Genomic DNA, 25,656 nt, shown 5'->3' with positions numbered 1-25,656 from the left:
TTAAATTTAATAAACAAATATTTAATCCTGTTATTAAACATACATTACGAATTTGGTTTCAATTTCGTAAGTTTTTTATTTTGAAAAACTTTGTTCTTGATAGCCCTATCTTATTTAATTTCTTTTTCAAACCCTCCTGGACAGATCAAGCTTTTAACATATGGAAAAGGAAAGGTATAAAATGTTTTCGTGATCTCTTTTTTGAAGATACTTTGATGTCATTTGATCAACTTTCCAATAAATTTGAATTACCTAAATCTAATTTTTTCAGATATTTACAAATTAGAAATTTTTTACATAAAGTTTTACCATCTTTTCCTAATTCAACTTTGGTGGACACTACAGATTTGATCTTTACCTTAAATCCTTGTCAGAAGGGATTGGTAGCTTTTATTTATAATATGATTATGAAGATACAACCAGAAATATCAGTTAGAATTAAACAAGAATGGGAAAAAGAATTTCAATATAACATATCAACAGATAAATGGGAAAAAATTTTGCAAATGGTTAATTCTTCTATATGTGCTAAACATGCTTTAATACAATTTAAAATTGTACATAGAGCTCATATGTCTAAAGATAAACTTGCTCGATTCTATTCTCATATTAACCCTCTATGTGACAGATGTCATTCAGAAGTGGCCTCATTGACCCATATGTTTTGGTCATGTCCCACTTTACATAATTATTGGAAGGATATATTTACTACTATTTCCTCAATTTGGAATATAGATTTACAACCTCATTTTATTACTGCAATTTTTGGCATACCAAATGAAGATAGTAATCAGTTTTCCCCCTCAATCAGACGAATGATTGCTTTTGTAACATTAATGGCCAGAAGGTCTATATTACAAAATTGGAAAGAAGTAAATCCTCCTACTACATTTCAATGGCTTTCTCAAACTATTTCTTATCTGAGTTTGGAAAAAATTAGAAGCACTATTTTTGACTCATCAATTAAATTTGAAGAAACTTGGAAACCGTTTATTCGACATTTTCATATGAATTAATTTGGCCTTTTCCAGACCTTTCTGCTTATTCATGTTCAGGTATGGAGTTCCGGAGTTCTTTGACACTATCTTATACTTGTAAACTGTTATTATTGCCCATGTTAGTTTAGTTTAGTGTTTTATTTTTTTTTAATATATATATTTTTTTCTTTTTCACATATTTTTAATATTTTTTTTTCTTTTTTAATGGTTATTTTTGTTTTTTTTCATATAATCATGTGGACTTGATTGATTAAGGTATTTTCTTTTGTTGATGTTTAGTAGGATATTATTATCTTATTATCAATGTGATTTCAAGTCTATTGTATTCATAATTTACTTATTACTATGTTATTTTTTTTGTGTGTATATGAAAATCAATAAAAAGATTGAAAAAGAAAGAGAATTGCATGAAAATACTTAATACAAATGGAACAGTATTAGGTGTTTCCCTCGTACCCTGAAAGTTCAACATGCCATTAATGACTTTTATTCATCAGAAACTGAAGTAATAGTTTGTTAAATAGAAAGGTCAAGGCATTCCTGTTGTGTATTTGATATTTCAGTAACATTTGATTAATCTTGTATATGTTAATAGACAATAGACAATAGGTGCAGAAGTAGACCATTCGGCCCCTCGAGTCTGCTCTGCCATTCTGAGATCATGGCTGATCATTCACTATCAATACCTAGTCCCTGCCTTGTCCCCATGATTCCCCTATCCATCAGATATCTATCTAGCTCATATTATATTTATATTTGTATATGATAAACATACTCCATATAGTATATAGTAAATATACATTTTTTGTTGTTTATAAAATTTATTATGGTTATATGAAAAATACATGAATTGCATATGTCATCAAGCTACCACTTGATAAGTGTACATGTACCTTAAAGTAAACATGAAGTTAGACACACATTTTGGACTCTCATGTTTTCTTTTGAATTAATTTAATGTTTTGAAGTTGCAAACCATAACACTGGTGACAAAGTAATTTTAAAGTGAACTCAAGTCGGCTTTTAATCTGCTGAAGTGTCGCAAGACATTCAAACTAAAAAAAAGTGGAGTGATGAATAACAAGTAAAAAGTGCAGCACAGCATGTGTTCTTAGGAAGGGAGGTTGTGATCGAGTATTTTTAAAAAGTTAGAAGATGGAAGAACTCATAGGTTCATAACAGTGAGTACCAGGTGATAATACTCATTAAAAAAAAACAAGTTTTATTCCACAAGAGATAACTGGCTCATGTATACTGAGTTAATTGAACAGTTCTGAAGCAAATGAAATAGCCAATAAGAAACAAGTAACAATTTTGCTGAGTGCATTGCATTTAAAGGCATACAGTTTGCTTCAAAGTTTATCTGCTCCAACCAAAGCAGCAGAAATGAGCTTTGTTGCTATTGTGAAAGTAATGCGATAACACTTAGAACTGAAACCACTGTTGATTGCAGAATGCTTTACGTTTCATAAGTGAAATCAAAAGGAAGGGAAGTCCATTTCAATGTCCTGCTGAAGGGTCTAGTCTCAAAATGTTGACTGTGCTCTTTTCTGTAGATGCTGCTTGGTCTGCTGAGTTTCTCCAGCATTTTGTGTGTGGTACAAAGCTAAAATAGTGTTTTATTTATGTACTTAAGTTTTGTAAAGCACATCCAGTTCCTTATACCATCCATGATAAAGTAGGTGCTGAGCTAGATAGCAGGGAGGCTGAAGAGATGATTTCCAAGGTTAAGTGGAAGCCATGGGCAGTGCCAGCGGTTCCATTAGCCAAGAACAATGGGTCTGTCAGGATCTGTGGTGATTTTAAGGTTAACATCAACCTGGTACTGCAAGTAGATCAATAACTCAGCCCAGGATAGAGGATATCTTTGCAAACATTTCTGGAGGAAAACACTTGAGCAAAGTAGACTTAGCTAAGGCCTACTTAATTTTGTCGTGGTTTCTCGTGCCCCACAAATGACCAGGAGACGCAGAAGATTCTTCAAGAAGTATTAAACTTTAATTTGCAAATCAAAGTTGAGACAGTCATTGAGCTAGTCCAGGCGTGGGCAAACTACGGCCCGGGGGCCATATGCGGCCCGTTAAGCTTTTTAATCCGGCCCGCAGAACTTGATGAAATTATATTAATAAACCTTGTTAACGTTTTCTCCCCGCAATTCTGGCGTTTTCCCAATAGATGACGCACTCTATATACATTGACCTTTGTTGAGGTGTAGCGTATTACTCCATATTTGCGCTTTACTTTGTGACCTTGTGGTGACCCACCATTTCCTGGCACATCCGAACCGGCTCACAATTAGCCAGCATTCTGGCTAACGGAGATAGCCTGCGGGGATTTGCGAGCACAGAGCTCCGCATACTGGCGCGCTCTCACTGTTCTGTCATTGTGCGGGTCGTTGTTGAGTTTTGGCACAGGGGACAATTGAATAAGAAGGAGCAGGACAAGTAGACCTGCATCTCCTACCGTTTTTGAAATAAAGACAGTCAGGAGGAGAGTGATGATGATAATATCTTGAAGGATAACAGAATTTTCAGTGCTGTAAAATAATAACTGTTACTATTAAAAAAAGCTGTATTTTATTCATTTAATGTTCAGTGTTTTAAAAGTCATTTCAATAAATAGCTAAATACCATGGGACTTCAAAGACAGATATTTTATTGTAATGCATTTGTTCATTTTCAATTGAAATTAAAGCACATGTTTTCTACATATCCCATGATATTTTATTTTCTCTTATGAGGTGTATTACCAAAACACTCCGTCCATCTGCTGCTGGTCCGGCCCCCCTGTCAAATTTTAGAACCCTTTGTGGCCCTCAAGTCAAGAAGTTTGCCCACACCTGAGCTAGTTGCTGATTGCCCACCAATCCTTGTACATAGCATTTTTTTATAGCAATCTCCTGGTTTAGTTGCATTAGCATAGCCAGTCAGTCTACAGTTGCGTATTACAAGTACATCCGCCACTATTGTTTCTACCCATTGACTAAATCATGTTCTAATCTACATCTCTTAGCTACCTCTCATTAACATACCATTATCTTCTACATTCTTAAGATTTCATTCTCCTACTAAATTGGATACATGCATAGCAAATAGCAAACTCAAAGCTGACTACGTACACAGTCTTGGTTACACAGCAAACAATGCAACTTTTATACTCCAATAGGATCTGTGGTGATTTTAAGGTTAACATCAACCCGGTACTGCAAGTAGATCAATAACTCAGCCCAGGATAGAGGATATCTTTGCAAACCTTTCCGGAGGAAAACACTTGAGCAAAGTAGACTTAGCTAAGGCCTACTTACAGATGGAGATGGAAGAGTCCAAAGTGTTACTCACCATAAGCACTCACAAAGGGCTTCATCGCTATAATAGGCTTATTTTTAGAGTAGCACCTTGCAGGAAACTGTGGACCAGGTGTTGCAAGGCTGCCCAAGCACTCAGTATTACCTGGATGACATCGTTATTAGCGGTAAAGATGACAAGAAAAAATTAGAAGATTATGGACTCAGCATAACACAGCAAGTGTGCTTAGAAAAATGAAGCTGTGGTGGATGCTCCAAGGTCAAAGGCTACGTCAGGGTTGCAGTCATTTTTAGCATTTGCCAATTATTATAACAGGTTACTGCCAAACCTGGTTAACATGCTTCAACCCTTTAACTCATTACTTTAGATTGGGAATAAATGGCAATGGGCAAGGCAGTGTAAGGTGGCTTTCAAAAAGTTAAAAGAAATGGTGATGTCAGACACTGTCACCCATTATGATCAACATTAACCAGTAAAGGGTGCCTGTGACACCACACCTTACAAGTGCAGTCATGTCACATGTTACGAGTGAATACCCCATAGCTTTTGCTTCACATGCCCTTACTGCCACAGAGAAAAAATATGCACAGATTGACAGAGAGGCCTTGCATCTTGTTTGGGGTGTAAAACATTTTAAATACCTGCGTGGGAGAGCGTTTACCCTCATTACCGATCATGAACCGCTTGTGTTCATTTTCAGTCCACAGAAGGGTGACTGAATGCAACAGCATGAATGTAGAGATAGGTCCTGTTTCTTGGAGGACACAATTACAAGATTGTGTTCAAGAGGATGACTAAAGGTTCAAACTTTAATTTTATTATCAAAGTATGTATGCAGAATACAGCTCTGAAATTTGTCTCTTCTCCAGATAACCGTAGAATGCAGAAAGCCATATAAATTGTTGAAAGGAAGACATGAATCCTCCCTCCGCACAAAGAGAGAAAGGGACAAAAACTTGCAAACCTCAAACATCTGCATCCCCTCCCTCGCGTAAAAACTAAACCCCTAGCCCACCAATCGGCAACAAGAAAGAATGGGTGAGAACACAAAAACAAACATAGAACTGAAAGAGGCCAATATGAACTACAGTTAGTTTGAACAACAGTCTGATCCATAAATCTTACACTTCTGATAACATCCCTGAGAGCATCGACCCCAGCAGCCCCTCCGACAGCAGCAACTCGAACCAGCATCCCCTCCAACGACAGCGACTCGAACCAGCGTCCCCTCCAACGACAGCGACTCGAACCCGCGTCCCCTCCGACAGCAGCAACTCGAACCAGCATCCCCTCCAACGACAGCAGCTCGAACCAGCGTCCCCTCCAACGACAGCGACTCGAACCAGCGTCCCCTCCGACAGCAGCAGCTCGAACCAGCATCCCCTCCAACGACAGCGACTCGAACCAGCGTCCCCTCCGACAGCAGCAACTCGAACCAGCATCCCCTCCAACGACAGCGACTCGAACCAGCGTCCCCTCCGACAGCAGCAACTCGAACCAGCATCCCCTCCAACGACAGCAGCTCGAACCAGCGTCCCCTCCAACGACAGCGACTCGAACCAGCGTCCCCTCCAACGACAGCAGCTCGAACCAGTGTCCCCTCCAACGACAGCAGCTCGAACCAGTGTCCCCTCCAACGACAGCGACTCGAACCAGCGTCCCCTCGAATGACAGCGACTCGAACCAGAGCCTGCTCTGATGGCAGCAACTCGAACTAGCAGCCACTCCCATGAGAAATTTCCATGACTAGTCGTGGAACTGCTGATGGATTATCCTGTTTACCCTTGGAAAAGAAAATAACAAAAAAAATTACAAAGGAACAACACTCTCCTTGACATATTCTCCCTAACTCAAATTCAATGTCTCCCTGTTATGACAGAGATGATCCAAAGGAAAACCAGAAAAGAACCCACACTGTCCCAGGTCTACTTGGTCACCCCATATGGCTGGAATATGCAACAGAAACTCTAGTACCCCATTTTCACCAGTGCCGAGTTAAACTTGTCCTTTACAGAATTTCCCATATGTGGGGATTGAGATTTGTTGTACCATTCAAACTGAGAGCTACATGCCAGTCATCTAGGTGTGGTTAGAATGAAAACATCCAGAAGATGCCAAGTGCAGCTTGTCTCCATCCCTGGAATGGCCTGCAGTGCCTTGGCAGAGGATTAATGTGGATTTTGCCAAGTTATTCATGGGCACATCTTAAAGTAGTGGATGCAGCTACAAAGCGGCCTGAAGTGTTCCCAATAGCCTCTTCTCAAGGCGTGGTAATCTGGAACACTTACTCTGTGACAAGAGACCACAGTTTGTGGCAGAAAAGTTTCAGTCATTCCTAAAAATGAATGGATTAAAACATATTATATCTGCGCTGTACCACCCAGTTACAAATGGTTTGGCGGATTGGTCTGTCCAGAGTCTAAAGAACGCACCGTGAACAACATCAGCAGAACAGGCTACAATGACACTGAATCAGAAGCCTCCCAATTTTCTTCTTGCAATACACAGTGCAGCATACTCCACAACCAACAGCTCACCAGCAATGCTGTTCCTGGCTCGTCCCCTGTATTCACACTTGGATCTCCTCAAACCCAGTCTCAGAAGAAGTATGTAGGACAAATAGCTGAGACAAATTGAAGGCTCCTCAGCAAGGTAGTTTGAGGCTTCACTCCTGGACAAGCAGCCCTGGCAAGGGACTATGGATATAATCGAAATTGGGTTCTCAGAAAGACCAAAGACAGTACTGGATCAATTTCCTTCACGGTGGAGATTGCCTAATATTATTGGAGTATAAAAGTTGCTTTGTTTGCTGTGTAACCAAAACTACGTAGTCAGCTTTGAGTTTGCTATTTGCTATTCATGTATCCAATTTAGTAGGAGAATGAAATCTTAAGAATGTAGAAGATAATGGTGTGTTAATGAGGGGTAGCTAAGAGATGTAGATTAGAACATGATTAAGTCAATGGGTAGAAACAATAGTGGTGGATGTACTTGTGATGCGTGTGTAGACCTAGACGGTGTAGACCGATTGGATATGCTAATACAACTAAACCAGGAGATTGCTGTTTTCTGCTGTGTTCTACCAGCATTTTGTGTGTGTTGTTTGAATTTCTAGCATCTGCAGATTTCCTCGTGATTGCTATAAAAAATGCTATGTACAAGGATCGATGAGCAATCAGCGACTAGCTCAATGACTGTCTCAGCTTTGACTTGCAAGTTAAAGTTTAAACCTTCTTGAAGAATCTTCTGCGTCTCCTGGTCGTTTGTGGGGCATGAGAAACCACGACAAAATCACCTGCTGGCAACACATTGATCAATTGAAGAGAGCAGATTCAATTGATGGAGAAGAAAGGTGGATACTGCTGTCAGAACCACTTCCTGCAGCTCCAGAGTCAACTCCTACAACCACCCTACAGAGGAGGCCCTAGAACCTGAGACTACTTCACAACCACAAGTCTCACCTGCAAACAGAATAATTCCCCTTGTCAAGAAAGACCTTATCATACAAGAGTAAGAAAGCCTCCACAATGACTGGATGGGATCATTTAAAATTTACTAGGCTGTGGAAGATGTTTGAATATCGTAGTTTTATTATATAGCACTGTGTATATATCTGAGCTGCATTCTCTATTGAGTTGGAGTTTATAGCTAAGCAGGGACAAGTGTTGGTCATTTAATGTTTAATTAATATTTGAGTAATCTTGTAAATATATAGATGAAGCATTCTTTGTTTGTATAATTCATTATGGTTATATGTAAAAATATGTAAATTGCACACGGCATCACACGTGCACACGTCACTTAGTGAACACGAAGATAGCCTCACATTATGGACTCCCGTGACTTCCTTTGAATTAGTTTAATGTTTTGAAGTTACAAAACATATCAATTTCAGATGACACTCTGCTAGTAATCGATCAACATTAAGTTCATGGGCTTGTGGGAAGCATCTTTTATCATAAGGGGTCTTACTCTCCTCCGATGAATTGGATTGTTTTCTGTGAGTGCTAAATATGACCCAGGATTAATCCAAATCCAAAGCACGTGATACTAATATATTTAAAGTTATTCAATACTTTCTGAACAGCTGCTACTGTTGCTGAAAAGGAAGACTGAAATCTGTAATGCATCACCATGTTCCTCTACTTAATTGGATATGAATGAAGTACAGTCTAAAGTTTAAAGTGGATTCAAGCTGAAAACCTTGTCAGAGAGAATACTTAATGTCTCTTGATGATGGCGTGAGAATTCACAGAGGGAACAAGTACACACAAAGACACAACTAGTTGCTTGGCAGTGGCTGGAGGATAAAATAAAGATAGATAAAATCATACAATGAGAAGTTTTAATGTGGAAGTTTCCTTTGGTACAAATAATTAAGATTTGTATATTAATGGTGTCTTTCTAACCTTGGGATGTTTCATGGTGCCTTATTATTTATAAGGTGTAGTCACTGTTGTAAGGAACACCTTTATCAACCTGATATTGCTGAAATGTGCTGCAGTGCTAAATTCCTCAGGCAGATCATAGAGTTTGTAGTTGTCAGCTTGTTTAGGGTTATCCAAAGATATTGCAAAGAAAGATTTTCATGTTTAGATTTGCCAGTCAGCATTTTGTGCTTCAGGTTTTATTATCAAAGTGCTATCATGACATCAATACCTGTTATCATGATGGATAATACCTGTCAGTCAGTATGATACTAGTAGATTAAGAATCCTGGCAAACATGGTTGATCTTTATCACATTGTCTCCCATCCACCCCCACTTCCTGTGGTAAATGTTGTTTCCACAGTACTTTACCTACAAAGTCAAGCTCTGTCTTGTGGAAGACCAATATCTAGGGAACTCAAGCACTGTGAGGAGAAAAGCCAGCAGGGTTTCCCTATTTTGATAACATGCTGTAGGACATTTGAACAGAGCAGTATCATTACCTCACTGGGTGCCAGGATTGCTGTAACAGTTGAGTTCTAGATTGTGGAAGTGAGGACATTCAATCATAGCACTGGTTGGTATGGGTATTAAAGTATTATTGTCATGTGCATCACAGTGAGAAGCTTTTACTTCTATTCAGTTAATGCCATTCCTTTGTTTGTGCCTCTTTATTCATGAAAATGCCAACAGTGCTCTTTTTGCCAGTAGCATTGGAACTGCCTGTTCTCCAGTGTCTACATAAGGAAGGCTGTTTCACTCTAAAGGTGTTCTCTGACAGTGTTCCATCCCAGCTTTGGCATAGCAATGGCTAGTCAGCCTCAGCAAGCTGACAAAATTACACAGATCACTGAGCCCAGAAATAGGCCCGATGACCTGTGCTGCTGTTCGTATTCTTCATGAATCTCCTCTCGTCCATCTACTCACTTCAGTCTTACTGAGAACACTTCTGAAAGAAACGCCGCTATGTACCTCAGCCTCCCTCTGCAGGTACGAGTTCCACATTCCAATTGAAATAAAGAAAACCCTGTTGCTTTAGAAATCTCCCAAAAACTTGCATTTTCTCTCTAGTTCATACCTATGTAATTTTAAGAACCTGCTTGATCATGTCAAAGCATTCTTATTGCAGAATAGTAAAGCTCACCTGAGTCAATCTGCAATTGAGTGCTGCTTTACACTTATTCAGTTGGTAGGTTTGCCCATTTGTTCATATATTTAAAGGCACTACCCTTTTTCTTCATACTGATGTCCACATTCCAGACTTTTTAGTTATTTGTGACCATTCCACCACGCAATCATATCAACAGTTAACATGCTCAATGACTTTGTAACATTATAATGATGTGTTTTTCCCCCCATCTTGTCTTTGTCACATGCACCAGAGGAAACAGCTAGTTCTGGTCCTGTTTCAAGGCGGTAGGAGCAATTTTTTGGCATTCAGTTAGAGGTGGGGGGGGGGGATTGCAACAATTGCAGATAATGGAAATTTGGAGCTTTATACTGCATCATTTTTTCAACTGCTTACTCTTGAGTCCACTCGATATGTGGAATGTTGGAGAATATGGTGATGCCATTACCTTGCGGCCTGGTCCATAGATCTATTCAAGGCATGGGCAGCTGCCTCTCATCCCCAGATACTCTTGAGAAACTGATGAGAACTGATCAATCCTCGTTATACCAACATGGTCTGATTCATTCCAGTATTCCCATGTGGGTCAAAGATGCAAGATGCAGTAACTCGGTCTGCTTGGAGTGCAGTTCCATTGCTCCCTAAAGTGGCACTGCAAAGGTGTAAGTCATGCTTCCCTTCATGGTTAGGGTATCAAGTTCAAAAGTTGAGGAGTAATATTACAGCTATATAGAACTGTTTTTTTGTTTGGCCACATTTACATTATTGTGTGCAGATCTGGTCAGCACACTAAACGAAGGACAGATAGGCTTTGGTGTGAGTGTAGAAGAGGTTCGCCAGGATTGGAGTGTAGCTATAAGGAAAAGTAAGATTGCTTTCTTGGGTGTGTCAAAGGCTGAGAGGCGGCTTGACAGAAATATATTGAATTACGAGAGGCATAGATAGAGTAGATAGTCTTTTTGCTCAATGTGGGAATGTCATCTGCACAGGTCTAAGCTGTGTCTTCAAAGGAGATTTGAGAAACAAGTTTTTTACACAGCGAGCAGTAGATGCCAAGGCAGGTAGTGGAAGAAGATGTGAACCATATTCAGGCAATTGAAATCAGCTTAATTTGGCCTCATGGTCTACACAGTCTTGGTAGGATGAAGGGCATATTCTTGTGCTGCACTGTTCTGTGTTAAGATGAAGGGATGATGAGTACGGGCAGTATGTGACCTGGAGAGAAGGTAGAAAGTGGCGGTCTTCCCATCAGCCTGCTGGCTTTATGCATCTGGTGAATGTTCTGAAGGAGTTGCTGAATTATCACTGAACCCCAGGGTGCTCTGCTCTTGTGATGATGGAGGCTCTGCTTTCACTGTTGAGCTCGTCATCAGGTACATAATTTAACACTTGTGGTATTCCCTTGTAGATTGTCACACATATATTTATTCATCTCTGGATGTTTTTACCTATTTCATGATGCTCATGAGTTAAATACAGTCTGACAAAAGTCACCATAACAAAATCATAAAAAAGTGCTGAAGCAGGCCAGTTGGCTTGTAGCCAATAACACTCAGATTGAAAAGCATTTCACTTTGGTTCCTGTGGCTATGTATGTGTGATAAACAATTTAATGAGAAGCCAGCAAATCTGTGCTTTAAAACATCGTACTTTGATCTCCAATAAAATATGTATTACGTATTTGACTTTGGAGGAGGCTGTAATTTGTGGAGATTTATGGACAGGAGCTTCAATTGATCGTCCTGTTACCTAGAGGCCAAGTAAAAAAAATATTAGCGGATTATAAACGACTAATAGTTGTGATTTGAATGTTTTCTGCTTTACCAAGCCATCCTGACTCCCCAACTTTTCTGTAAGTGCTATAAGTATATGGTCGTGCATTCATTCCATGTTTATACTGTGAACACAAGCTTTACAATCCTTATTGATTTGATATTACCTGGTTTAGATTGCACTTACATTTTTCATTTATCCCACCTGGATCTGAGAAAACTCCAAGCTCCATATAATTTATCTTATTACCCAGTAATACCACTAGTGTGCATTTGTTTTATCCTGTGGCTTTGGGATACATTGAATTCATTCCATTTTCTCTTTGTTGAAACTTCCTGCAGGAAGCCAGCAGTGACGTGTCCTTCCCAACCAGTGTTTGTTCTGTGCCATCAGCTGTCTCAACCACTGAAGCAACAAGACCGTTGCCAAAGAGAAAAAAGGTTTGCCTCTAGTTATAATTGCTCACTGGTCCTATGGTTTTAATATTCCATCATGTGTCTAACATAGAAATGTATTCCTGGTTTCTAACTCAGCTTTCCTATTCCTTTGCTATTGTTGCACACCCTGAGAAGAGATAACTGGCATACACACATTCAAATTGCTGTGAGATATCCAGGCAAACTATGCTACCAAATATAAGGTGTACCCTCAAGCTAGATGTCCTCCCAGGCCACTGAAAGGTATCCCTACCCCAAGCTTGGCACTGGTAAAAGTTTACAATTGGCACATGCACCAAGGTACAGTGAAAAGCTTCATGTTTGTGTGCAATACAGACAAATACATAAGTACATCAAGAAAATAAAAGGGAAAAACCAATGTAAAATATGTCTTACAATTATAGAAAATGTGTAATGCAGATAGACAAGCAAAGTTCATATGCCACAATGAGCTAAATAGGAAGATTAAGACTTTGTCTTTTAGCTTATGGGAGGTCTGTTCAAGAGTCCATTAAAAGCGGGATAGAAGCTGTCCTTGAACCTGGTGGTATGTGCTTTCAGGTTTTTATATCTTCTATCTGACGGGAGTGGTAAGACGATAAAATGACTGTGAAGGGAGGGATCATTAATTATGTTGGCTGGTTTCCTGCGGCAGTGGGAATTTTCCTGCCTGATAATGCTCCAGAGACGAAAGATGTCACCTAAACCAGATGTGTTTCTAAGCCAGTGCCAGTAATCAAATTGGGTCAAAGCCAGTAGAATCCAATTAAGGTATTCACAAGTATTGATAATTACCTTTGTGTTAAATCAACATGTGAGCACCCAGAGGTCAACACGCACAGTCACAGGGAGAACATACAGGATCCTTACAGTCAGAAGCAAAATTAAACTTGGGTTGCTGGTGCTGTAATAACTATGCCAACAGCTACGGTACTGTGCTTCCCTATGTTGACTTCTATTCAAGAAATCAAGGGATATGGGGGTAGTCAAATAATTGCTCTTCATGTAAAAGATTAGCCATGACCTTAATGAATGGCACAGAAGGCTCAAAGGGCCAGGTGCCCTACTCCCACTCCTATTTCATACAGTTACTTATTTGATCTTGATGGAACTTCTTTTGCTCTGAAGGGATCTTGAAAGTTTCTGGAGTACAACTAGTATGAGACGTGTGTTACTTGATCTCCTATTAGAGAATGAGACAGGACAGGTGACAGAAGTTTGATTGGGGGAATACTTAACATCTTTTGATGGTAATGCCATTAGTTTCAAAATAAATATGGAAAAAGATAGGTCTGGTCTGCTTGATGAGTTTCTAAGTTGTAGAAATGCCAATTTTGATGATATCAGAAAAGATCTGGCAAGTGTGGATTGGGACAGGCTATTTCTGGCAAAGTTCTACTACCTACAGGAAAGATGTAAAAAAAGAGTACAGAGAAAATTTACAAGATTGTTGCTGGAATTGAAGGACCTGAGTTATAAGGAAATATTGACTAAGTTAGCACTTTATTCCATGGATGTAGAAGATTGAGAGGAGATTTGATATAGGTGTACAAAATTATGAAGGGTATAGATAGAGTAAATGTAAACGGGCTTTGTTCACCTAGGATAGGTGGAACTACAACTGGAGGTCATTGGGTTAAGGGTGAAAGTCAAAAGGTTAAGGGGAACATGAGGGGAGGCTTCTTCACTCAGAGGGTCATGGAAGTGTGGAGCGAACTGCCTGCAGAAGGTGAGCTTGATTTCAGCGTATAAGAAAAGTTTGAATCAGTACGTGGAGGGCTGTGGTCTAGGTTGCAGGTCAGTGGAACTAGGCATTTTAAATGGTTTGGCACTGACTAGATGAAGTGAAGGGCTTGTTTCTGAGCTGTACTTTTCTATGACTCCAGTATCGTGGGGATACCGAGGCTGCAGATGCTGTCTCATGGAGCACAAACAAGCTGCCGGAACAACTCAGTGGTCAGGTGGCAAGCGTTTGCATGTTTGGGGTCATCTATTGGAACGGGTAAACAGCAGCCCAATTACAAAGGCATCCATATCTCCCGTCATTTCAAAGTCACAAGTCAGCCGTTCAGTTCAGTTCCTTGAAATGATGGAATAATTGAATTCTCTCCCACGCAATTACATTGAAGCTGACCACTGCTTAGTCCCACATCCTCGCCTTTAAATGTGAGCCCAGGGGACAACGCTGATTGTTTCTGTCACCTGTGTGGGCAGTGACTCTCCATGCCTCTGTTGAACAATGAGCCTTTCAGTGCTCTGTAGCCACTACTCGTTACAAGACTTTCCTCAGATTCAAAACATGATGCAAAAGAAACAGCAGGAGGAAATGAGTTGCTCTGTGCAAAATTTTTTCCACGATATGAGTTGATAATAGATGTGGTGATTGATCTTGGCTAGTCTGGGTCTGAATCGTAATGAGCAGCCAAGTAACATGTCAACCTCTTATTTCAGGGACTTGAGGGATGAGAGTCTAGGATGAAACTGGGTCAAGTGTTTGGGCCTGGGAGTTTTATGATCAGGGTAATTGGTTTATATTATCACTTTGTTGGCATGTCATCTACACAGATTATTTCAGTACATTGAGGTAGCACAAGAGAAAAGCAAGAGCAGTATGTAGAATAAATTGTTGCAGTTAAAGAGAAATTATAGTAGAAACAGACAATAAGGTACAAGGCTAAGGTGACGTAGACTGAGGTTAAGACTTCATCTTTATCATATGATAGGTCTGTCAGTCGTCTTATAACAGTGGGATAGACACTTTACTTCAGCAGGGTGGTGCTGTTTTCAAGCTGTCGCATCTTCTGCGTGATAGAAGGGGAGGAAGAAGACCAGAGAATGACTAGGTTGGGAGAAGGTTTCGATTATGTTGGCTGCTTTCCTGAAGTTACAGGAAGTGTAGACAAAGTCTGTGGAGAGGAGGATGATTTTTGCGATGGGCTGGGCTATCCCAACAATTCTCTGCAATTTCTTACAGTCTTGGGTATAGCTTTTATCACACTGTGATACATTTGGATAGGACTCTTTATATGTTGCATCTGTAGAAATTGCTAAGGGTCACCTGGGACATGCCGATTTCCTTAGCCTTCTGAGGAGATGATTGGCTTGGGGTTGATTCAGGTGAGTGTCCTCATCTTGGCAGAAGGTTCTGAGGACCAGTATGATGGTTAAGTCTCAGGATGAGAAGCCCAAATGTAAACAGGTTATGGATTAAGGTAAAAGGACCTCCATAACTCAAGGTTCTGGTCAGCAAGGCAATCACTTGATCAAGTTCTTTATTAGCCTTGAGGTTAGCCTTAGCTCAGTGGTTGGGAAGATGTTAGAGTCAATGGTTAAGCATGAGGTTATGGAGTACTTGGTGACACAGGATAAGATGGGACAAAGACCGTATGGATTCCTTCAGGGAAAATCTTGCCTGACGAACCTGTTGAAATTCCTTGAGGAAATTACAAGTAGATGTTGTATATCTAGACTTTCAGAAGGCCTTTGACAAGGTTGCACACCTGAAGCAACTTACAAGTTAAGAACCCATGGTGTTACAGAAAAGTTTCTGGCATGGTTAGAGCATTGGCTGATTGATAGGAGGCAGCGAGTGGGAGTAGAAGAATCCTTTTCTTGTTGTCTGCCAGTGACTAGTGATGTTCCACAGGAGTGGGTGTTGGGACCGCTTCTTTTTATGCTGTATATCAATGATTTAGATGATGTAATAGATGGCTTTGTTGAAAAGTTTACAGATGATACAAAGATTGTTGGAGGGGCAGGTAATGTTGAGGAAACAGATAGGCTGCTGAAAGACTTGTACAGATTAGCGGAATGCGGAAGAGAGGCAAATGAAATACAAATCTGGAAAATGCATGGTTATGCACTTGGTAATAGAAATAAATGTGCAGGCTATTTTCTAAACAGGGAGATAATCAAAAAGCTGAGATGCAAAGGACTTGAGAGTCTTGTGCAGAGCACCCTAAAGGTTAACTTGCAGGTTGAGTCAGTGATGAGGAAGGCAAATGCAATGTTAGTATTCATTTCAAGAGGTCTTGAACACAAGAGCAGGGATGTGATGCTCAGGCTTTATCAGGCACTGGTGAGGCCTCACCTGAGTATTGTGAACAGTTTTTGGCTCCTCATCTAAGGCCGGCTGGTGGCGCAGTGACATCAGCGAGTTCGAATCTAGTCGAGCCATTCTAGGACATGTTTTCCATCTGTGCCGGGTTGAGTGTCAAGCTCGCAACTTGACCATGTGAAAAGAAACACACTGTGCTGTGAGGAGGACGTGCAAGGCCACTCACAGAATCTTCCCTCCAAGACAACCACTTGAAAAAAATAAGTGGTTGCCAAGGCTCTGGCAGAGTATGGCACACAAAAAAAAATCTAAGAAAAGATGTGCTGGCACTGGAAAGGGTTCAGAGGAAGTTCACAAGGATGATTCCAGGAATGAACGGGTTTTCATACGAGGAATGTTTAATAGCTCTGGGTCTGTACTCGCTGGAATTTAGAAGGATTGGGGGGGGGGGGGGATTCTCATTGAAACCTTTCAAACATTGAAAGGCTTAGACAGGGTGGATGTGGAAAGGATGTTTCCCAGGTTGGGGGAGTCTAAGACAAGTGGCACAGCCTGAGGATAGAGGTGTCCATGTAAAACAGAGGTGCAGAGAAATTTCTTTAGCCAGAGGGTGGTGAATTTGTGCAATTTATTACCACAGGCAACTGTGGAGGCCAGGTCGTTGGGTGTATTTAGGCAGAGGCTGATAGGTTCTTGATTGGACATGGCATCAAAGGTTACGGGGAGAAGGCTGGTGAGTAGGGCTGAGGAGAGAAAAAAAAATGATCAGCCTTGATTGAATGGCAGAGCAGAGTCAGTGTGCCAAATGGCCTAATTCTGCTCCTAGGTGTTGTGATCTTATGGTCTGAGGTGTTTACGTTCTAAGAACACAATGGAGGAATGCATGTTCTTGCAGAACCAGCGAAGTTATGACATCAGATCATTCCTCCAAGACTCATGCTGAGCTGTGGGGAAATGTACATAATATACACTGCAAAAATATTGGCTTTAGGAGCATTTGTGAGAGAGCACACTTGACTAATGCACGGGCGAGAAGATTAAAAAAAAGCACCATAAGTTGTCATTCATCCAAGCTTACTTGAGTTTACCCTGATTTTCTCTTGATCGATGTTGCTGCTGCTCTGGTGCATGAAGAGTTAAAGTAAAACTGCAGGAATGCTGATTCTGAAATCTCAGGTAAATTGTTTTGCCTTTATTCCGTCAAGGTCAGGATAATGTGAAGTTATCTGTTTTGTTTACACAGTGAATGCCATAAAACTGAGCAACAGGCAAATCATTGTCACTGTTTATAAGAGGCGAGTAACTCTGTGTCCTTACTTTTGCACTAAGTATACTTGGGATCTATAGTCCAATTCTGCTTTGAAATTCAGGGTGTGTATGGGCTGTGGAGTGTGGTAATATCGAAAAGGAAAATCACAAGCATTTGGCTATTCTGAGATCTGCTGAAGAGATCACTTTCTCACATCAGCTATAGCGACTTACAGCAGTAGGGCTAGAGGGGGAAAGGCTCACTGTTCACCATTAAGAACTTGCCACAGGTAAGGAGCACCAAGGAACTGATGGGTAGTCGGAAGATGAAGGTTTAGCTGTAACTTGATTTGTGGTGTGCGCTGATCAAATCAGAGTAACAGCATTCAGCTATTTCTGTTTATGGGAACTTGCCGTGCACTTGCTTCTGACATTATAACAGTGAACACGCATGAACCATGGCCGTAAAGCATTTTGGAATGTCATAAAGGGGATGTGAAAGGCAATATGTAACGAGAAGTATTTTACAGTGCCGAAGTACTGTGATAAAATAAAAGGAATTTTTAAAAAGTAAGGATGAGTGTGTGGATGTGAAAACATGAAAATATATACCTGAGCATATATTTTGTGGATTGGTGCGAGTTAAGATGTTTTTGGAGTGAGAACCGTTCAAAGTCACCTATTTCAGACACTGTAGTTGACTCTGACTTGAAGTTTGTTGCAGCAAGGCCAGCATAATTTTGGAGAAACATAAATTTATGTCAGGTAAGATGTACTCTGATAAGAACATAAACTGTGCTGCACAATAACAGATCCTTCAGGCCACGATGTCAGTGGCAAGCATAATGTCAAATTAAACTAATCCCTTTGCCTACACAATGATCATATCCTTCCATCCCTGTGTATTCCTGTACCTATCTAAAAGCTTTGTACTTGCCTCTGTTGTATCTGCTTCCAGCACCTCCCATGGCAATGCATCCCAGGCACTCAGTCAGACCATCTGTGTATAAAAAGAACTTGCCCCACATGTCTCCTTTAAACTTTTCTTCTCTAACCTTACATTTCTATCCTTGGAAAAAAAAACCTTGACAGTCTTCTCTCCCCACGTCTTCTGCTGTTTTTAGTTTCTGGTCTCACCTTGGTCTCTAATGTTCCACTGAAAACAACTCAAGTTTGTCCAATCTCTCTTTATGCCAAATGGAGACAACATCCAAGTAAACCTGCTCTCTCTCCAAAGCTTCCACACCCTTCCTGTAATGGGACCACTAGAAGCGCACGCATTACTCCCAAGTGTGGCCCAACCAAAGTTTAACACAGCTGCAACTGCAAATTTTTAGGTTTATATCAGACAAAGTCAAGCAAAAGGCCTTCTGTGGCAGTGACAAGGTGGCAATAGAGGATGCAAGTGTTATATATCTGTCACAACAACCTCCTTCAGTACCAGGCCACTTCGGTCTCTGTTTCCAGCTAATTCTGGCCTCTTGTGATCCCAGTTTTTAATTACTCTTCCTTTGGTGGCCATGCCTTCATCTTTCAAAGTCCTAGGTTACAGAGTTCCAACCCTAATCCTCCTTGCCTCTATTATCTCTTCTTCTTTGGGTTTCCCCTGCCTTTCAGATAATGCCTTTCATTATTGACCCTAAAGTCTGTGGCTTAGTGTCTGTTTTTGTTTGGTAATTACAGTCAAACTGATAATCCGGTATGCCATTGTTTGGAAATACCAGTATTTCAAAATCTGTTTATTATTACTCACAGACTGCTATTTGAAAATTCGCATTACTCATAAGACTGTCCATGAACTACTGGTAGTGTGAGCCTGATATGTGACTGGAGTCAGGAAGACGAGCGGGTTTGCAGCCAGGAGCCAAGGTCTGGAATGGGGTTATGTGTGCAACTGGAGTTTTGGTCTGGAGTGCTTATGTGTTTTAGCTTACAGTAAACTGAAACTTTCCAGCTGCAACTCTCTGGGTTCTGCTTCTTGCTCTCTTTAAACTCACCGGGTTCACTGGAAAAGTATTACCTACTGTGTATCATGTTTAAATAGAGTAAAACAACAGCTACAAAATCTGCAGCTCACTCATCACATCACAGCATTATTGGAGGTTTACTATACTTTCATTAAGTGCCTTCGATGTTGTGTTGAATCAGAGACTCAATTTTTGCACAGAGGAAACTATTTTGTTTTATGGGTGGTGGGGTGTGTGTGTGTGTGTGTGTGTGTATTAAAATGAACATAAATGTTTATATGAATTATAAGTAAATGTCACTAAAAATTGACTTATATTTTGTCTTTCATGATCTTAGGGTATTTTCAAGCACTTTATTGATAAAGATGTATTGTTGAAGTGTAGCAATTACTATAACTAATTTATATACAACAAGTCTCCACAAAGAAGTATGTCTTAAAAACTAGGTAGTGCTTTTGTTGGTAGATAATAATTGGCTAGATTTGTGGAAGAACTCTTCACATCAACCATTGGAGAGCAGAAGACACCTTTGATTTATGTCTCACCTGAGGAACTAATACCTTTATGTGATTTGTTAACAATTTTGCCCACCAATATTGTTCTGTAAACCCAGTTTTAGAAGATCTAAACCCAAGGAAATCTGCAGATGCTGGAAATTCAAGCAACACACACAAAATGCTGGTGGAACGCAGCAGGCCAGGCAGCATCTATAGGAAGAAGCACAGTCGACATTTCAGGCCGAGACCCTTCGTCAGGACTAACTGAACGAAAAGATAGTAAGAGATTGGAAAGGGGGGGGGGGATGAAGGCCAAGAGCTGGAGAGTTAATTGGCAAAAGGGGTACACAGCTAGAGAAGGGAAAGGATCATGGGACAGGAGGCCTAGGGAGAAATAAAGGGGGGGAGCACCAGAGGGAGATGGAGAGCAGGCAAGGAGTGATTGTGAGAGGGGTAGAGAGAGAAAAGAGAGAGAAAAAAAGGAATAATCAATCAATCAATCAATCAATAAGGGATGGGCTAAGAAGGGGAGGAGGGGCATTAATGGAAGTTAGAGAAATCGATGTTCATGCCATCAGGTTGGAGACTACCCAGCCGGTATATAAGGTGTTGTACCTCCAACCTGAATGTGGCTTCATCTTGACAGTAGAGGAGGCCATGGATAGACATATCAGAATGGGAATGGGATGTGGAATTAAAATGTGTGGCCACTGGGAGATCCTGCTTTCTCTGGCGGACAGAGCATAGGTGTTTAGAGAAACAGTCTCCCAGTTCTGCGTCGGGTCTCACCAATATATAGAAGGCCACACCAGGAGCATGTGCACCGCCTCCCCTTCCTGAAGCAAATGACTGGCTCTGTTTTGCTGACATTGAGGAAAGGTTGTTGTAATGACACCATGTCACTAAGCTTGCCATCTCCTTCCTGGTTCAGATACATCCTACTATAGTAGTATCTGTTGCAGGCTTGCAGGTGGAGTTAGAGCACAATCTAACAATTTTGTTATAGTTACATGCTGTTGTAACTATATACGGAGTAGAGTAGGGAGCTGAGGATGCAAACTTGTGGAGTACCTGTGTTGAGAATAATCGTGGCAGAGGTGTTGCTGCCTGTCATTACCGATATTGGTCCTTTAGTCAGGAAGTCAATGGCAAAGGGAAGTGCTGAGTCCCAGAGTTTAGGAGTTTGGAGATGAGTTTGCTTAGAAATATAAAACTGAAGGCAGAGCAGTGGTTAATAAACAATACTCAACGAGAGTATTTTTACTGTGCAGATGATCCAGAAAAAGTGTAAGGTTAGGAAGTTGGCATCTGTCATAGATCTGTTTCAGCAGTAGGCAAATTGCAATGGATCAAGGTTGTCTGGGAGATTTTTTCACGGACTCATATTTCCTTATCAGTTGCTCCCTGGCATACTGAGTTAGCAGCTTTGTGTTTCCAGCATGCAGCTTTTATTTTGCTCTTAATTTCTTCCTGTTTATCCTCTATCCTTCCTCTGCTGGAAAAGGGTTTGCATATCCGCACCATGACTCTTAAGCATAGGGATATTATTTGTGCTTAACCCTCTGCTGAATCATCAAAGACAACCCTGTGGGCATGTGAATATAAACATGGATTTGCTAAGCAGGCCATGTTTATCCTTTAATTGACATTGTTAATATTGATTAACTGTTCATTGCTGGTCGCTGTAGAAATTGCCTGTTGTGCTTCCTATAATTTAACAGAGGCAATCCTTCAAAAAGCATTTCTCTGGCCATTAGGACTCATGGAATGTCCCAGCATCATGTAAATGCTAATATAAATCTGTAGTTGTTTTTTTTTGTAAGAGACTGCTGCATTCTGACGCTGTTTCCAAATCTTCAAAATGGATTGTGTCCATGTAGTTACTCAGCCTGTACAAAAGATGGCTCTGCATCTGGAGGCTGCATTTTGCTGTGGTTCAAACAGTTCCATGGTAGCCAATGCCAAAACCTCAATAAATTCACTGCATTCCCAACTTCTTGTTTATCCTTCAGTATTGGACCTATGTTGGTAGTTTTTCCTCTGCTAATTCCTCCTGAGACTGTGAAGGTGTCTTAAATGCTGTGTTTTGCGTCTCTGCAGAAACATTCCTTCAAGGGCTCACCAGTTACAGTGAATTAGGTAACTTTCTATGCAAGATATGAAACTGTATTGTGCTGTTGGTCAATCAAATAAGAGAAAGTCTGGCCAGTTAGTAGACCTGTGCCTAAATCATAAAAGAAGATTATGGGTTTCAGTTGCAGTCTTTCAGGATCATAAGACATTGTAAAGTTCTCTATAGAGAGAGATGTATTTGAATGCATTACAGTCACTTTCATAATGGAGCTTGGAGGGAGAATGATTGATAGAGACTGAGGGAAGTATTTGGAAGAAAAGGAGCAAAGGTAGAGTGAATAAGGAAGGGGAGACTAGAAGAATGAGGGGATATGGAATGAAGTCTTGAGGAAAAAGTTTTAGACGAGATTGTGTGTCTGTCTTCACCTGTGTTTGTGAGATCATAGTGTATCTTTGTATGCTTGGAATAAGAGGGTGTATGAGTCCACCTATAGGTGTGTGCTACAGAGTCTAGTCTTTGCTAATTCTTTTAGACCAAGATTTTTCTCCTTTCAGCCCCTAGAGGAGTAACATGTTAAAACAGTTGAAGGATTAGCATCTTCTGTTCCTGAGAAATGGAGTAAAACCAAGTTGTCCTTGATCCTAAAGGACTGTTAAAGAAGGGTAGAATGTAAGAAGCAATCACGTGGAAAATGTGTCAAATGCTGGGGCTTCAAATCAGGTTGAACAGCAGCTATAGCTTGACCCTGGGAAGGAAAGGAGGAAAGCAAATTAACCACCGGTCACTATTGCTGAAACCATTGGCAAATATGAGCAAATAGTCATAATTTATTCTAGTTTTATTATTAACATATTTACCAAGATACAATGATAATCTTTGTTTTGGATAGCATCCATGCAAATCATTTCACAGGATCAGTACATTGAGATAGGACCAGGGATAAGCAATAACAAAATACAGAATTTAGTGTTACAGTTAAAGAGAAAGCGGAGTGCAGGCAGACAACAAGGTGCAAAGCCATGACGAGGTACAGTCGGCCCTCCTTATCCGCGAATTCAACCAACCGCGAATCGCAAAAACCCAGAAGTGCTCTTCCAGCACTTGTTGTTCGAGCATGTACAGACTTTCTTTTCTTGTTATTATTCCCTAAACAATGCAGTATAACAACTATTTTACATAGCATATACATTGTGTTAGGTATTATAAGTCATCTAGAGGTGATTTAAAGTTTACGGGCGGATGTGCGTGGGTTATCATGGATCAGGATCAAAAAAAATCAGAAGTTCTGTTACTCAGTAAGTCGGAACAGGTACATCAGGTATTATTTGGCGTCAGTTAGTCAAACGTTTGTCTTAGTGTATAGTATATATTTTACCTTTCTTTGTATATAAAACACTTAAGAAAGTATGTTTCAGCACCGGGATCGGGAACTTCTTCCCGAGTTCGATCCAGTGACAGACCGCTATCGAGTGCACTCTCTACCGTGCCGGGTTGATGTGAGGATCAAAAACACAAAACTCAATAATTAAACCATTGCGTTGCTTATTAATGATTGTAGCTTTCATTGGGGCACAGCCTTTCTCACTTTATCCATTAAAATTGTTCCAATCATTGACCAATTGTAGCCTAACGCTTTTCCAATGACCGATGGCGTTTCACCTCTTTCCGATTGCTTTATTATTTCCACTTTATTTTCAATTGTGATCGTGATTATTTTCGTGAAATGAAACACTGCGGATTCAGATCTCTGCCGCTGGGTCCTAATGTCCACTGCACTGGGACAGGTTAAATAAGGTCTGGGGTTCCGCTGGGTCCTAAGATCCACCGCATTAACAAGTTGAATAAGGGACTTGAGCATCTGCAAGGGGTCCCGGAACCAATCCCACGCGTATAAGGAGGGCCGACAGTAGATTGTTAGGTTAAGAGTCCTTCGTATCACGGAGGTTGGTAAGCGTACTCTTTAACAATGAGATAGAGGCTGTCTGGTGAAATGTACTTCAGAACTTTTTATCTTCTGCCCAATGGGACGAGAAAGAAGAGGGAACATCAAATGTCTTTGATTATTGTTGTTGCCTTTCCGCGGCAGTGAGAAGTGTACACAGAGTCCGTTGAGAGAAGCTGGTTTTAGTGATGTACTCAGCTATGTCCACAACTCTCTGCTCTTCTTGTAGTCTTGAGCAGAGCAATTACCCTACAACGGTGATGCATCTGAATATTATGATTTCCATTGTGCATCTGTGGGGTTAATGGGGATACCCTGAAGTTCCTTAACCTCCTGAAGGAGTAGAGGTATTGATGCACTTTCTTTGCCATGGGTTCTACGTGGGTGGACCAGGACAAGCTATTGGTGATACTTATGTTACTTAGTCCTGACTTCTGTTGTCAGTGAAACTGAATGTACAGGGTTAACGTAACCCATAGCATATACTTTATGCCTAGAGACAGATTGACTTAATTACTTTTTCAATTCCTTTTTTACACTGGACCCTTTGTTCTCAATATTTCTGGAAGTTTGTTGTTTCTTCTATGAAAGACAAAAATAATTAGTTTAATTCTTCTGCTATTCCTTACTTCTAATTATTAATTCTCCTAAATAGTATCATCTGCTCTCACCAATCCTTTCCCTTTGACATTGCTGCAGAAACTCGGTCTGCTTTTCTGTTACTCACTATCATATCCTACTTTCCTTATGTTTTTATCAGTTTCTTTGCTTTCAAATCTTTAAGTCTAAGATATTCCCACATTTTAGGCTTAATGTTCTTTCTGATAACTTTATATACCCTTTCCTTGGAGTTAAAACTACTCTTAATTTATCCTATAATATATAGTTGGGCTCTTATATCTTTTGTGTCTTTGCACCTGATAGGAAGGTATAATTACTGCAAACTTCCTTGAAAGTTAATACTTGCCTCACAGTTTTTGAATGTCCCATTCAGATTTTATTTTGTTTGCACAAACCTGGAAAAGTCTCTTGGGTTTCCATGGGAGCAGCAATCTTCACACCTGGTCAGGATTTATCTCTGCTCCATTCTCAGTAGCCCCTGAGAACTAAAGATTAGCTTTATTTGTCACATGTACATCAAAACATACAGGATAATGCATCATTTTGCAGCGACAGCCAACACAGTCCAAGAATTGTGGTGGAGACAGGCTACAAGTGTTGCCACACATACTACCTCAACATAGTGAGCATAACGTTCGGAGCTGGAGTTGGCCAGTAGCCTCCTGAGCTTGTTGCTCTAATCAAGGAGATTATAGATATTCTGATTTTGGCCTCTGCCCCACTTTTTTTCCATTCCTCTTTACCCCTGACTCTCTTGATTCTTCCTACACTGCTTCTGAAATTCATAGAAAAATACAGCTCTGCATCAGGCCCTTTGGCCCATCTAGTCTGTGCCGAAACAGTTAAACTGCCTACTCCCATCAAACTGCACTGGGACCATAACCCTCCATATCCCTACCATCATGAACCTAGCTAAACTTCTCTTAAACATTGAAATCGAGCTCGCGTGCTGGCAGCTCGTTGCACATTCTGAATGAAGAAGTTTCCCCCCTTGTTCAGCTTAACCTTCTCACCTTTCACCCTTAACCCATGACCTCTGGTTGCAGTCCCACCCCACCTCAGTGTGAAAAAAGCCTACTTACATTTACCCTATCTACAGTATATCCCTCATAATTTTGTATATATCTATCAAATCTCTCACTATTCCGCATTCCACGGAATAAAGTCCTAACCTATTCAA

At 40.5% G+C, this 25,656-nt stretch overlaps 1 protein-coding gene across 2 annotated transcripts in view; it reads left to right on the top strand.

The window, feature by feature from the left end:
- fam13a (family with sequence similarity 13 member A) overlaps positions 1 to 25,656 on the top strand; it is a 280,149-nt gene that overhangs the window by 115,165 nt on the left and 139,328 nt on the right. For both annotated transcript variants that reach the window (XM_059965405.1, XM_059965404.1), the window contains exon 6: positions 11,975 to 12,073. In XM_059965405.1, the coding sequence (XP_059821388.1) occupies positions 11,975 to 12,073 (99 nt within the window). The remainder of the gene's footprint in view (positions 1 to 11,974; positions 12,074 to 25,656) is intronic.

Source organism: Hypanus sabinus, chromosome 3 (assembly GCF_030144855.1).
Source record: "Hypanus sabinus isolate sHypSab1 chromosome 3, sHypSab1.hap1, whole genome shotgun sequence".
In the NCBI taxonomy this organism is placed as follows: Eukaryota; Metazoa; Chordata; class Chondrichthyes; order Myliobatiformes; family Dasyatidae; genus Hypanus; species Hypanus sabinus.
This window is presented reverse-complemented; position numbering and strand designations above follow the sequence as displayed.